Source organism: Plectrocnemia conspersa, unplaced genomic scaffold, assembly GCF_051122295.1.
Source record: "Plectrocnemia conspersa isolate PC_06_02 unplaced genomic scaffold, ASM5112229v1 ptg000009l, whole genome shotgun sequence".
Lineage (NCBI taxonomy): Eukaryota > Metazoa > Arthropoda > Insecta > Trichoptera > Polycentropodidae > Plectrocnemia > Plectrocnemia conspersa.
In genome coordinates, this window is record NW_028277173.1 from 23,572,501 (window position 1) to 23,586,824 (window position 14,324).

Sequence of the window (14,324 nt, forward strand, 5' to 3'; positions counted from 1 at the left end):
CAAGACTGGTATTGTATCTGTTTAATTATGATTGGTCTTGTGAGATTTAATTCTCTCGCTTTGTTTTTTTATATTTAATTAAAAGCTTCGGTAAGAGTATCTATATATTATATAGTTACGGTTTAACACCGAGTTGCGGTTAAACCGTTATTTTCTGAGATTCTTAATGAAATATTCCGCCGGGTTATAATTGTATCGTGTTCGTATTCATTATATATCCGAAGAAGCATTGTAGTATAACTAGTTTATTATTTTCAATTATTTAAATTTTGATAAGAGCTTTTATTGATACATAGAATCGTTTCTGCGAAGTTTAATTTGGAAACTTTAGAATGTTGTTAATAGTAGATAGATTTATGTCTTGAGGGGGGACTATATTTTTTCAGATTTCCAATGAAAATAAGCAAACTTTGGAGGGGTGATATGCTATGCCATGATTCGAAGGGGTTCCTAAAGTGTAACTATGCAAAATTTCATTTATATTCCTCAAATAATGTAGAATAGTATACGCTATAACCCATACATTCAAATTTGCAAACAATTTCAAATAAGCTAACGTTTTATTTGGTCATTAGGTTATACGCTCATTTGTTAAAAAAATTAAAAAAACTCTCACCAGTTGATTTGAAAGGTTCTTTGTTAATAATAAATACATAGTTTTTCCGTTCTTTTAGCCGACTGCGCATGCGCTCGATTTCAAAAGCTTAACGTTACCCTAAAGCTGTGTGGAAACATTTCGTTACGCAAATCGGCTCATATGTGTGCGTGTGTTTGTGTTGTATGTATTATCAACTCGGTTTCGTTTTCGTTCGAATAGTACGGGATGCGTTTTGTACACTGACTTAACGGATTCACGTTGCGCAACAACTACCGATGCATTTTCTACTTGGTCGGATTCCTCTTCTATTCACCGGTTTGATTCAATCGCGCCTTCAAACCAGTGGCCCGCGAGTACGGGCTCGAATTTATTATTTCAAAAACATCTTCCTGTGTTGCCATTTGCCACATTGCAGAACGTCGATCTTTTTTTAAAGGGTTGGTGGAGATGATTTATATTATACAAATATTTTTTTTTATTTAAAATTGTTTCACGCTTTATGCTAAAAAGTTTTTCATAAACATTTCCCAATTACGGTCTTTGACCGTAGAATTCATTGTATACTATAGAGATTGTTTGTCTGACATTCGCCGGTTACGAAAGTCCGGTTGACGAATGGTTTTGTACATGTACAAACTACATTGTGTGTTCATTGTTGATAACTCGAAATACTATTCGAAAATGATTGAGGTTAAAACGTGTAAAAATTTATTTTAAATAATGTATTTCAAATTTAACCTGTCCACAAATAATATAATCAAACAATCATGTAATTATTTTAAATCAAAAAAAAAATTGTTTTCTTATACTGTTCAGTTAGCACTAGATGTTTAAGATCTAGGCCTAGGCGGTATTTGTGCAATGATTCATAATCACGTGCAATGATTCATAATCTTTCGCTTTGCGCTCGTTATCTAAAATACATATTTAAATAGTAATATATGTAATTTTTTAAGAAATTAAATAATATAATTATTTGCTTTCAATTGAACACTTAAGTTGTATATTAATATCTACAATTTCAAACTGAATGTATCTTGCGGTGCGCGCGTTTAATTTTATACAGTACTGTGCAAAAGTTTTGGACCACCTCTTTCAGTAACATTAATTGAATAATAGCATCCATTCATCTCTGGTTTTTATTACGAAATGATTTTTTTCTTGTCGAATCGTCATCAATCTTTTTTTACTTTCACTCTTTTTTCTTGCCCCTAAATAACCCTGTTCCTGCAAATTTTTTACACTTCTTTTTGCATTTTTTGTCTTGCAACTTTGACTGACGATACAGCCAGGTATTTAAAAATAACCAGCCTTAGATATACTGCTCTTATGTTTTAAGCAGATGTTTTGATCGTTCGACAACAAGAAAAAATCTTTTGATGATAAAACCCCGAGATGCTGTGATATTATTATTCAATTAACAATTTTGAAAATCACGTCCAAATGCAAATATTAGTAAATAAACGTGTTTGTTCGCGTTACATAGTCTTCAAGTTCTATAGAAGATTTGGTTAGACTCGTGGATTTCAGTGATATTTTAGTTGAATCTGGTCTGGTGTATAAATGGGAAGCGGCTGCTTTCTAGATTGATACTCGGCGAAGCTCCGCTAAACTCTCGTTTATTCTGAAAAGTAGGAGGTCAAGTGGTTTTGAATTCAGTACTCTGTTTGAGTTTATATACACATTAGAATTAGGGGAAGTCTTTAATGCAATGATTTGAGACGGATATATATAATTTGTTATTGCCAAATAAATATCAAGTTAGAATATCTTTTGCATAACGGCGATGATTCAAAATTATATAGACTTGGGCTTGTATTGGCACTGACTGTATCCTTTGTTCAAATCTATTTGCCAATATTATTTAATCCGCTTAAATATACGACCGGCACGCGCTCTTGCACCATGCCGACGAAGAAAAAAAAGTCACAAATAAGTAAAGCAATTAGTTTTATAGGCGTTCCAAGTTGGAAGCGAAGTGTTCTGAAGTGAGCTTATGTATTCTTTTAGAATTAGAAAGAGTCCTTCGCTTTCCACATTATCGATCGTTTGAGCAGCGTAACGATGTATTACCTATATAGTACCTGTATAGTGTTCGGCTTTGTTCGGCGTGCTAATCCGCTCAAATATGCGATTGGCACACGTGTTTGTACCATGCTGACAATAAAACATAAATAAATAAAGCAATTAGTTTCACAGGTTTTGATAGCATATGTAATATTTTATTAGAATATGCTATAATTATTTTACCCCCACTCGGGTTTCAAAGTCATGCGACGTACCCAGCTCCCGAAAGTTTTTTATCATTCATCCAAAATTAAATAAACATGTTAGTAAAACTCAAGTAGGTTTGAAAAATTAGGGAGAAAATTAAAATAAATTGCAAAACTAATGATTAAAAGTAATAAAAAATATATTTTGTGATGATTGTACATACATATCTTAGATACTTATGCGACTTGAGAATTTAAATGAGTAGTAATTAGTTTTATCAATATTATCTTTTTTTATGTTTATTTCATGACAATATAACTCGAAAACATATTACAAAAATATTTATTCAAGTGTGCATTGACGTGGTTCTGCTTGTTGTTCGATATTATACAACGTCAATATAAAACTCGTCTCATTAATTTAACCATTACATAAGTAATTGAACGATAAAAATTTCGCTAAAAGCCAGTGTACGAAATATAGTTTATATTGCTTTATGCAAATAAGATAATTATATTTTTTAAACGTCATAACAGGTATCAAAACAAGGTCGTTAGGAAAATAATGGGGAGGAGAGGTACGATAAAATTGCGTAGCATGATTTATAGTGGTGCTGAGGTTCTCCAAAAATATTACGATGTAAGTCGGCGACCTTGCTTTGTTTTATTTGTGTCATTTGTATTATTCTTAAGCGAAGAAAAACTGTTACTGTTTTCCAAGCTTTAGAAAGTCTGTAAAATTCTCTCGTGCGTGAGATATAGAGAAAAACATGTTATTTATGTTCAGCTGATATGATTAAGACTGCTAAGATGAGATGATAAAAATTATGATATCGCATACACATATTTATCATGTAAAATAAACAAGTCGAGGTCTTCTAACACGATTAGAAAGGATCGAAAAACATTGCAGTATTTTTGCGGAAGAAATACTTCCATAGAAAGTTTCTATACATTGAAATCGCACATGCATATCGTGTTTTTTTCAATACATAAATAAATGGCGTGATTAATTATTAACTTTGGTGCTAATCTGATTTTGACATTGATTTAATTTTTTAATTGTTGTTCAACGCAAAATTATTGAATGAAATACCTAATTTTATATATATTTGCTTAGGCGTATATGTATGTGGGCATTTGTCTGTATGCGTTTTTGTACTAGCTCGCATTAATCTTGTAATATAACTAAAATAACATAATGAACTTAACTTTTTTTTAAGCAATTAATAAATAATAAGAGGCACTTTTTCAAGTTGCTCGATAATTTTCAACTATAAAGTTAGTAGTTAAAGTAGAGAGGCGCGATTTTCATCCGTCGGGTCCAACGTCAGCGCTCGAGAACGCTTCCCTTAGATTAACTTGTAAACATAAGGATGTTTTCGGGGATAGTTACGAGGAGCTGGTACAAATTATGTGCAAGCCATTATCATTTTTAAGTTTTATTCTACAGTTTGCAAACCGCAGAATAAAATAATATATTTAATTACATTTATCAATAAATATTTTTATTCTGTAAAAACAATGCGTGATTTAAAAAAAATTGTGTCTTTTTATTAATGAATATTTCGTAGCTGAGTGGATAATGATAATTACCTAAATACCGTGGAAAACTATAAAATTAATGTTACATAAAAAAATATTTTCATATGCCTTAAATGCAATTTTTTTTATTCATTCAATTTTTAAGTTTGCACTTGACCTCCAAAACATCAACTTATGTTTATTCAACAAAAACAATGTTTAATCCGCCTCTGACTAATAATAAAAAAAAAACTTAAAACATACTCATATTACTCATGATCAGAATTTTATGGAGACTCGTTTTTATGGATTTTCTTTTTTTAATAACACACATATTGTAATTCTCAGGTCGTGTAGCGAAAAAAATAGACTTAATACTACCTAAAGAGATATTTTAACAAAAAATGTTGATACCACTGATATAGAAAATTTTTTGAAATAATGTTCAATTCGGAACTTAGCTTGCCTACTTGTCGGTTTTCTCTCCGTCGTTTTATAAGAGCGAAACGGAATCGGTTATGCCACGTGAGGTAATTGACGTAACAGCATCCCGAAGTAGGTCGTTGTCGACTTCTTCTCGAGCGGGTCGCCGCTTTGTTGAATTATAACCGTTTTGTGCACGCGAAAGCTTTCGCAACGGAGACAGACACTCTCGATTTGCGCTCGTGCGCAATGCTGCTCTTTTCGAAAGAACCGCCGGGGCTACGGCGCTCGTGAAAAGTCTAGGAAAGTGGGGGTGATTCTTTGGTGGGAACACGTGCGGCAGGGTAGCCAACTTTGCGCAAAAGGGGAGTAATGCTAGTTCTACTTTTAAACAAATCTGGTACAATCTTACAAAACGGTATTTTATTACCTTATTGTAAAAAGGCCATGTAATTGATATGCCTCAACACAATTAAATTTTATTTTAATTCACAAAAATATTATTCATTTATATTGTAAGATTTTAAAATATTTATTTTAAATTAATTAACCCATACCACTCGAGTTTATTTTTGAAAACTATAGAATGACTTAATTGATTCGTATAGAACAAATCAAAAAATATAAATTGTAATATCTAACATGATGTTTGTATTCCTACTATTCGACTCACAATTATCCTTATATAAAATATTATTGCATTCCCTTTCAATTGCATACAATTTGTGCAATAATGAATTTGGTATAATGAAGCAATAATTAATTTGAGAGCCCTTTATTCTTGCTGATCACTGAAATCGCGCCATCTGTTATGATCCCAGTTAGATTTGTTAATTTATTTCAAACAAGGTAGTTGTGTTTTTCAAACTCACAACATTGAGATATTCTTCAGTCATATTAAATTCACGATCCACGCCTCGACTAAAACCGGCAAATAGAGCCGTATCCTTAAAATTTATTGTTTCATCCAAAGCCATTGAAAAATACAGAAACTTAGAAACCATGTTCAGCATTAAACAAATTTCATTTGAACTATTTTTAATTTGATTGATGGCGCTATTTTGGCTGATTTGATTGAAAATCAATTTCTTCTACTGCATCGGTAATGCATGTTTTGATGTATTGGACTGAACTGTTTATTTATGAAATACGTTTTGTTCTGCAGTCAGACTTGCCTTAAATATTTATAGTTTAATTTTCTGTTCGTCGCCAGTATATTTTTTTTTAAATCATCATGTTTTTATTCACAATGTTTGTTCAAATTTTATGATGTTATTATTAAAGTAGAGTCAAGAAAAAATGCAAACTTTCCCATTCACTTTAAATACTGTTTATTTTCGTCTTCAAATTTTCTTTTCTTCGTTTCAGATATAATAAAAATAAAAGCTTAATAGAAAATAAAAATAATTATTGGTAAAAAATTTTAGCTGCCATTAACTAGTTTATACCTGGAAATTTATAAGTGCACATTTTGAAGACGAAGATGTTATCGCACAAAAACATTGACCCGCGGGCCTCGGTTTGGACATCGCTGGTGTAATACATATCTCATTATTGCTTAAATTTAGCAGCGAATTCTATAGAATGAGAATCCGGGGGCTGTATTAATATTATTAGTCCTATTTTTTTATTTGTAATTAAAGATTAATTAATTGTGAATAAAAAAATCATTACTACAGTTGTTTATGGTAATACAATACGTTTATTTCTTATTATATGCTATAAATAATTTCTCACATATTTGAATAAACCAAAGTTATCAATAAAAAAAACTGATATACCTAATATTATAAATAATGATGTTAGTCATGTGATATCAAAAGATCTTGTATGTAATTATAGAAATTGATACTGAGGAAATGAATTATTATGTATATGGAAATTCATCCATACACCTTTATAACATCATACTGTTATTAAATTTTATCTAGCATTGCTAATTAAATACATAATTCAGAAATAAATATTAGTTTTGATTATCATGATCAATGTTATTTGTATAAAAAATTCATTTTAAATATTCACAAATCCCTCTTTAGTATATGCTAATGATTAAAATAAACATTAAATCTTAAGAGTTTATTTTTTATTTAAACATTGACTATAAATATATTGATAATTTTTTATTTACTCAATAAGTGTGTATAATGAAAAAATAAATATAAATAACACTCAAAACAGTTAAAAAGTTCACAAAACATAATTTATTCCTTAATGTTTTAGAGGTCCTGCTGGTTCTTTTATCAGAAGATTGTCAGTCATCTTCTGACGAAGGAGACAACAAGACCTCCAAAACATAAGGTGAGTTTGTTGCGACTCGTGGTCGTGCTAAACATGAACATGGCGTTTCGCAAATATTCTTGTTCATCAGACGTTATAATTAACATTCAACGAGAATATTGTTTACAGAGGTGCAATGCTCTGTGTCATCACAAGTTCGGTATACGCTGCGAGCCTGCTGGGGGGTGTCCATACGTGATTTACATACAACGCTATGGCGACCTTGGGAGCAATTGTGCAACGCGTTAGCTCATGATATGCCTCCTTGCCAATACCGTGCACCTGACCTTAAGTAAGTTTCGTTTTTGCTGATAATATTCGCGATTAGCAATAAAATCAAACAGCAAGGTTCTCCATCATATGTCTTATTGTCGAGCTGATAAATTTATATTGATTTATTCATCACAGGTATGGGGACCATATGGAACAGACGTTGAAACTAAGACTTCCACCTTCACATCAACTTAAGCTCGGTAATCCTCCGCGGCTTTATTATCCTCTTGTTGTGTTGCTTACGAGAGATGACGATCTTGACCGACCACAATCAGATGAAACTGTATGTATAAAATATATGAGGGTGAGTCAAATGAAAACCATAAAATATTTAAAGTAATTTGTAATGTCTTACAATAAATATAAAAATAGCTACTCCTAAAGATAAAAGAAGGTTTAGTAAGGTGATTCGTGTCTATCATTCCAACAAGTGTATGAATGGAGTAGGAAGTTCTCAATCCATTAGAGTACTGACTCAATCAAGGTTGAGAAATCGAGTTATTTTTACTTCATATAATGATCTTGAATGCAATGGAGGCTACATAGAAAATTCTAGTTATGCTCAACCTGACTCAACCTTATATGTTTTTAACAATAAAATAGTATATTTATTATACTGATATTCTTCCTTTCATTTTTGTAGGTGGCTTTAGTGAACGTGGTCCATATCAAGGACTCTATATGTCCGTTACCAACCAGTGTTTTAGCCCAGTACCTGAAACAAGCCAATGGGCAATTGTCATGTCTTAAGGTTTGTTAATATTTATTATTTCGATTTTTTAAAATATAACTAAATATATATATTTTCATTTCAGCAATTATATTTAGCTTCTGGAGATCCAGCAACGTATGAGTTGTCAGGAACAACTTCTGAACAACTGTGCGCTGTGTGTCAAGCCTTTCCTCTGTCAAGGGCTCTTCTTCCTTGTCGGCACACGTGTGTTTGTGCACAGTGCTTCAGTGAGTATATTTAGAAATATGTGCATGTATAGAAATCAAATTAACACAAGGCTAATTTTCTATCTAGGCAAGCTGGACAGGTGTCCGATGTGTCGGAGTCCCATTCTTAGTTACTTTTGCATCCGAGGCGAGGAATATGTTCCTATGGAGGTCGGAAATCCATCCAAAAGTACATCAACATTTTTCGATGCGTGGAACGACAGACTCATCGATTTTCTCGGATTTCGATAATATTTATCCCTCGGTATTATCTCATTAATCTTAAAAAAAAAGTAAATTTACTTTCATAAAGTATTATTTTTAGTAATTGCGTGATTATTCAATCTTGTATTTTAATTATCTCTTTTATAAATATCAAATAGATCTATCTCTCGTTGAAAATTTAATATGCAATAAAAAGTAGATGTGCATACTTTTTATTAGTATGGTTTTTTTGTAAAAAATCTTATCTTTCCAACGTATTTAATTATAAAACTATAAATTATGCTAGTTATAAAAGTGTTCAAACATGTATGTATAAGTGTAGTGCCTAAAAACGCAAGGCTGTTTTAATATTGGCCAACGTGTATAATAGTATAACAGTACACGGACACATTATATTAAATTGTCTTCCATATATTGTATTATTTAAGAAATAATTTATTTGATCATGTTATATTTTTTTATATGTAAATGACAGAATAAAACCGCTTCAACACCGAGGTTTTATTTTTTAAATTATTATGTTCTTAAAAATTAAACATATTCAACAAAATTTGTGATAGGTCGTCAAAGTGATGAGATGTTTTAATAAGTAATGTTAATGTAAATATAACAGTATTTCGTAATTATATCTTTATTTGTATATGTGCAGTGTTTTGTTTGTTTTTTGCTTATTTTATCTCAGTTCTTTCTTTGCATTTATGTGATTTACATATTAAGTTTTTTCTGTAATACTTATAACCGTTCAACAAAAGTTGTATTTATAATACTTACTTTATTTAACTTTTTATACGTAAAAAATTATCAAACATGTGATTTAAAATTCTTACAAAATGAAAAGAATGTTTTTGTAAATATTTTGTAAAATAAAAAATTAATATAATATAAATATAGACAAAATATATAAATTAACATTATTGTTTAATTATCAAATTCATCCATTCCTCTATTTAATCAAGAAAGAAGTCGACTGTGGAAACTCAAGATTATAATAAATACCCCCCCCCCTGAATTTGGCCAGAAAAATTCATGTAATTTAATGCAATACTATGAATCTAAATGCAATCAAAAAATTAAAAAATTACCACTGACTGACCAACTTTTACTCCCCCCCCCCTCTCCTGTGAAAAACTGAAATAACGTTCCTAAGTACCCTATTGTGGAATTGATATGTGAAATCTCCAGAGGGTTTCTGCTAATGCGAATTTCAAATATGACACATACTTATTTTTTGTATAAAATTTTCAGGTTATTTGTATTATATTTGTGACACGTTTTTTGAGGCGTTTGAGACTCGCTCTCTCACTTTTGTCATTTCCAGATTGAGTGTGTATGTGAATTATGTGGTGATGGCAATTTAAACCAATAAAGGACACTAAATCCTTATATTACCATTAATAGAGGTCACGAAATTCATAAAATGAACGCTCAAAATTCTTCCCCTTTTAATAATGAAAAAACATATGTATATTTTTTAGTATGGCAGCACTAATGACTCATCTGTCACCTGACAGTTTGAATAAAATGGCGGGCGAAGGAGGAGCCGATCCTATTGAAATCGGAGAGATAGTAAAAAATACTAATTATCCAATAATTTTAAAAGACGTATGCAAATGGTCTATTCTTAAATGGAGTCTCGACGACTTGACAAAGCATATATCTTCAGATACATTACCATTTAGATGCAACCCTCCTAATTCTCACGGAGAAAGACAAATATGGGAAAGAGACTGTCCTGTCAAAATGATGACGATGAAAACATTCTTAGAAAAATCTAATACCGAACCGTCGAATACTGAGTGGTCTTATTTCGATTATAAATATATAAAGGATTGGTTTGGACCAGACAGTGAATTTATTAAGGTGAATATTTATATTTCATTGCACAATATATTTAATAAATAATAATAATATTTAATATAGGAGGTTATGTGGGATTCATTCGGTTTTCCTGGTCGAGATGCTAATGAGTCTACAATTTGGATTGGCAGTAATGGAGCTCATACACCATGCCACCAAGACTCTTATGGAATCAATATAGTAGTACAAGTTTTTGGTCGGTGAGTAAGAGTTTATGTTATATAATATTATTAAAATATGATTTTATTTTGCATTTTATAGAAAGCGTTGGATGCTCTTTCCGCCTGAAACTGGAGGCATGAAACCAACTAGAGTACCTTACGAAGAATCTAGCATATATAGTCAATTAAATTTTAAGTGTCCGGTTGATTTAAAATCATTTGAGGGTAAGTGCATTTAATGAAAGGTATATTTATGTTTATTTAAAGTAATATATATTTTTTAGGTTTACACGGTTGCAGATTAGTAACATTAGAGCCCGGTGAAGCATTGATTGTTCCATCTAAATGGTGGCATTATGTTGAAAATGTCACTCCTGTAGCAATTAGCGTTAATTCTTGGATTCCTTGTGTATGTATTATTTTTTTTATATATCTATATCATCATTGATCTGTTGACCTTCTATGTTATTATTAGGTAATCCCGGAATTAATGTCGTTTTTTTAATAGGCAGCTTTGGCTTAGTATTTTTGGGTCCGATGACCAGTGAAGACGTGCGTTGTAATTTTTTTTCTTCTCTGTGATCCTTTGCCTTTCTTTTAAACAAAAAAAATCTTTTCTACCCCATTTACAAACAATGGCAGAGACGTGTCCTTCGGAAACACATTTAAGAAGCTTTATGCTGTTTTCGTTTCATTAAAAAAAACTGCAACAGAAGCAACAGAATGCATTTATGACATTTACGATGATATACTGGACAAAAGAAAGTGCCAAAGTGGGTTAAAAAAATTTCCAACGAGCAATCTCGATTTGAAGGACGAGCTTCGAAGTGGACGGCCCAGTCTAGTGGATAGTCCAGCTCTAAAGGCGGAAATCGAAGCAAATCCGATTATGACCATTGATGAATTATCGAAGAAAGTCGGCACATCACGGTCGAACACCCATCGTTATCTTGAGAAACTGCGAAAAGTTAAAAAATAAGGTATCTCGGTTCCTCACGCGCTCACCGACGCAACAAAGCTCAACGCCTCAACACATGCAAAATACTGCAAGAAAAGCAACATTTCACCCCGTTTCTCCATGACCTTATCACCAGAGACGAAAAATGGGTTCTTTATCATGATATAAAAAAATAGAAACAATGGTTAAATCGAGGTCAAACCCTAATTCCAACACCAAAACCAGGACTACATCCTCGGAAAGCATTATTGTGTGTGTGGTGAGATTCGTAAGGTGTAATTTATTATGATGTTTTAAAACAAGGGCAAACTGTTACTGCAGCCCTCTATTGTGAACAGATGGACAAATTAAATACGACGTTACAAAAAATTAGACCTGCTCTTGTGAATAAAAGTAATGTCATTCTTCAACATGATAACGCCCAGCCGCATGTTGCCGATATTACCCGTAAAAAAATCCAGGACCTTAGCTGGGATGTTTTATTGCATCCACCCTATTCTCTGGACTTGGTACCGATCAACTTTCACTTATTTCGCTTTTTAGAAACGCAATTAGGGAACAAAAAATTCGACAATTCGACAAAAACTGAAATCGGGTCTTTCGGAGTTCTTCGAATCTAAACCAAAAGCCTTTTATGAGAAAGGAATTTTAGATTTAGTAACAAGATGGCAAAGAGTCGTAGATAACACTAGAAATTACTTTGTATTAAAAAAATATTAAATAATTGAAAAAAAAAATAAGTTTGAGTTTTAATAAAAAACGACATTAATTCCAGGATTACCTAATATTATAATTGAAAATGTATTTTGTATTATATAAGGAAGCATAGCTTAGTAAAAAAGTAATACGATATACATCTCTAATGTAAAATCTATATTGAAACTAGTGGTGCTAACTTAATAAGACAAAAGTAAATTTGTTGTTATAGTTTCATTTTTATTTTTTTATGTAATTAATTTTAGAAAATGTTTATTTACATATATATGTGTTGGAGAATACAGTATACATTACAGTAAAGAATTGTATTGTATTCAGAAAATTCTGAACATTTTTGACCAAACGCATTATTTTTTACATTGCACAATAAATTACATTCTCAAGTCACTAACTTCCCGTATTTCACCAAAACAGTGATGAAATCTCTTGACGATGGAATACAAGACTTTGTATATACTGATTTTGAAAAAGCTTTCAACAGATTCTGTCATTGTAGTATGCTCAGATGATCTAACTCGATTGAGTTATTTAATTGACCTTTGATAATTATGCCATATTATTTTCCTGATCTCATTCTCCATTAGAATGTTCTTACGTTCTGACCATATAAACTTCCGCTAAAGACCTCTTTTGAGAGCAACGTGTGTGAATCTTCCAAGATGTTCAACTTTGTTATGAGATACGCATTTTACTTTAACCCTTTGGACGCGATAGTCGACTACAGTCGCTGAATTGATTTTTTTATCTCTTTACGCAAAAATCAGTAAAAAAAAATGTTTTTAAGAAAAATTTTTTTTTGTGAATAAACATAAAATATCATTTCAAATAAATTAATATTAAAAAATCAGAACATTTAAACACAGAACCAAAGTAAAATTGAATTAAAAAAAAAAAAAAAAATTATATTTATTTTTGATTAACGCGTCCAAAGGGTTAATGATTCATCAGTACTCGTGTCCTCTATTGCATCATTAAATCAGAATCTATGATATGGAATCCCTATAAATATCCAAACACTCTTTTTTAATTGTAAAAGTTCAGTAAAGATTATTTGCAATCTTTTTATAATGATATTTGGCTATTATATGTTCTAATATTCCAGCACCTTTTTTTATGAGCTTTGGGATATGATTCGCTGCACATTAATCTATGTAATGTTTGCTTCTAGGAAATGATTTATTTTTATGTGCTATTTTAAATATCAAGTAGCGAATGTTTGAAAAATATCAGGAGCTTTTCTTTATTTTTTATTTAATATATATATATATATATATATATATATATATATATATATATATATATATATATATATATATATATATATATATATATATATATATATATATATATATATTAAATAAAAAATAAAGAAATATATATATATATATATATATATATATATATATATATATATATATATATATATATATATATATATATATATATATATATATATATATATATATATATATATATATATGTATATATATTTTGTAAAATCAGCTTTTAACAAATTAGCGATGATATCTAATCATTATTTCTATATAGGAGGAGGTTGATACGGAGAGCAGAGTAGAAGAAGCTTTGACTCGTTTTTTGGTTGCACAAATTTGTAAGGACTTACCTGCTTCTAAATTACCATTGATTCTCAATCCGAATGAAGTATTTTTTTTATCATAATTTATATTTATCGTTTTATTTCGAATTATATAAATATAGTTTTATATTTTAGGATGATTTACCAGATATGCCGTTAACGGTGGCGTTGCTGCAAATCGATTCGACCATTACTAAGTATATGGAATATAATTCGAAGAAAAAAGGCGCTAAACGCTTAAAGGTTGATAATTCAAAAGATGCACATAATAGTCAATCCATTAAAACTTTAGATATCGATTCAATGATTGATAAATTACAAAAGTATGTTGTGAAAGTTGAAGAAATAAGTAAAAGCGAATTTACTACTGTTTTAAAGGATAAATTAAATATTAATAAGCGGAAAGATAGTAGATCGGACGAGGAAAATAATTCTGAAAGCGATCATTTGACGAGTGCCATTATTAATAGCTTTTGTCACCCATCTGTTATTAAAATGGTGAAAGATAATTTAATTAATAATTTTAAATGATTATTACTGATCTCAAAATTTATTTTAT

At 30.6% G+C, this 14,324-nt stretch overlaps 2 protein-coding genes across 5 annotated transcripts in view; both read left to right on the forward strand.

Moving 5' to 3' along the window:
* LOC148232308 (cell growth regulator with RING finger domain protein 1-like) overlaps window positions 1–8,970 on the forward strand; it is a 20,880-nt gene extending 11,910 nt beyond the window's left edge. For 2 of the 3 annotated variants that reach the window (XR_015810675.1, XM_088192323.1), the window contains 6 exons: window positions 6,982–7,059; window positions 7,168–7,330; window positions 7,447–7,594; window positions 7,955–8,062; window positions 8,127–8,271; window positions 8,339–8,970. Coding sequence is in view for 2 of the 3 variants with exons in the window: in XM_088192323.1 (XP_088048449.1) it covers window positions 7,296–7,330; window positions 7,447–7,594; window positions 7,955–8,062; window positions 8,127–8,271; window positions 8,339–8,502 (600 nt within the window). In the remaining variant the exon portion in view is untranslated. Of the gene's footprint in view, window positions 1–6,981; window positions 7,060–7,167; window positions 7,331–7,446; window positions 7,595–7,954; window positions 8,063–8,126; window positions 8,272–8,338 lie in introns of those variants that run through there. The other variant, XM_088192324.1, reaches the window with a different exon arrangement.
* Window positions 8,971–9,743: 773 nt separating this feature from the next.
* On the forward strand, window positions 9,744–14,296 carry HSPBAP1 (HSPB1 associated protein 1). Of its 2 annotated transcripts, XM_088193071.1 has the most exons (7): window positions 9,998–10,077; window positions 10,155–10,335; window positions 10,396–10,532; window positions 10,594–10,718; window positions 10,778–10,902; window positions 13,717–13,830; window positions 13,901–14,296. In XM_088193071.1, exons 2-7 carry the CDS (start codon window positions 10,216–10,218, stop codon window positions 14,294–14,296), a joined length of 1,017 nt encoding a protein of 338 aa, XP_088049197.1. In that variant the 5' UTR covers window positions 9,998–10,077; window positions 10,155–10,215. The 2 variants fall into 2 exon arrangements, with proteins under 2 accessions (XP_088049196.1, XP_088049197.1); XM_088193070.1 differs by having other exon boundaries at window positions 9,744–10,335.
* The last annotated feature ends 28 nt before the right edge of the window (window positions 14,297–14,324 follow it).

Coding starts and splice junctions, on each gene's coding strand:
- HSPBAP1 (XM_088193070.1), top strand. CDS start 9,952: ATGGCAGCACTAATGACTCATCTGTCACCTGACAGTTTGAATAAAATG. Junction 10,533..10,593: donor GTAGTACAAGTTTTTGGTCG/GTGAGTAAGAGT, acceptor TGCATTTTATAG/AAAGCGTTGGATGCTCTTTC. Junction 13,831..13,900: donor TGATTCTCAATCCGAATGAA/GTATTTTTTTTA, acceptor TTTATATTTTAG/GATGATTTACCAGATATGCC.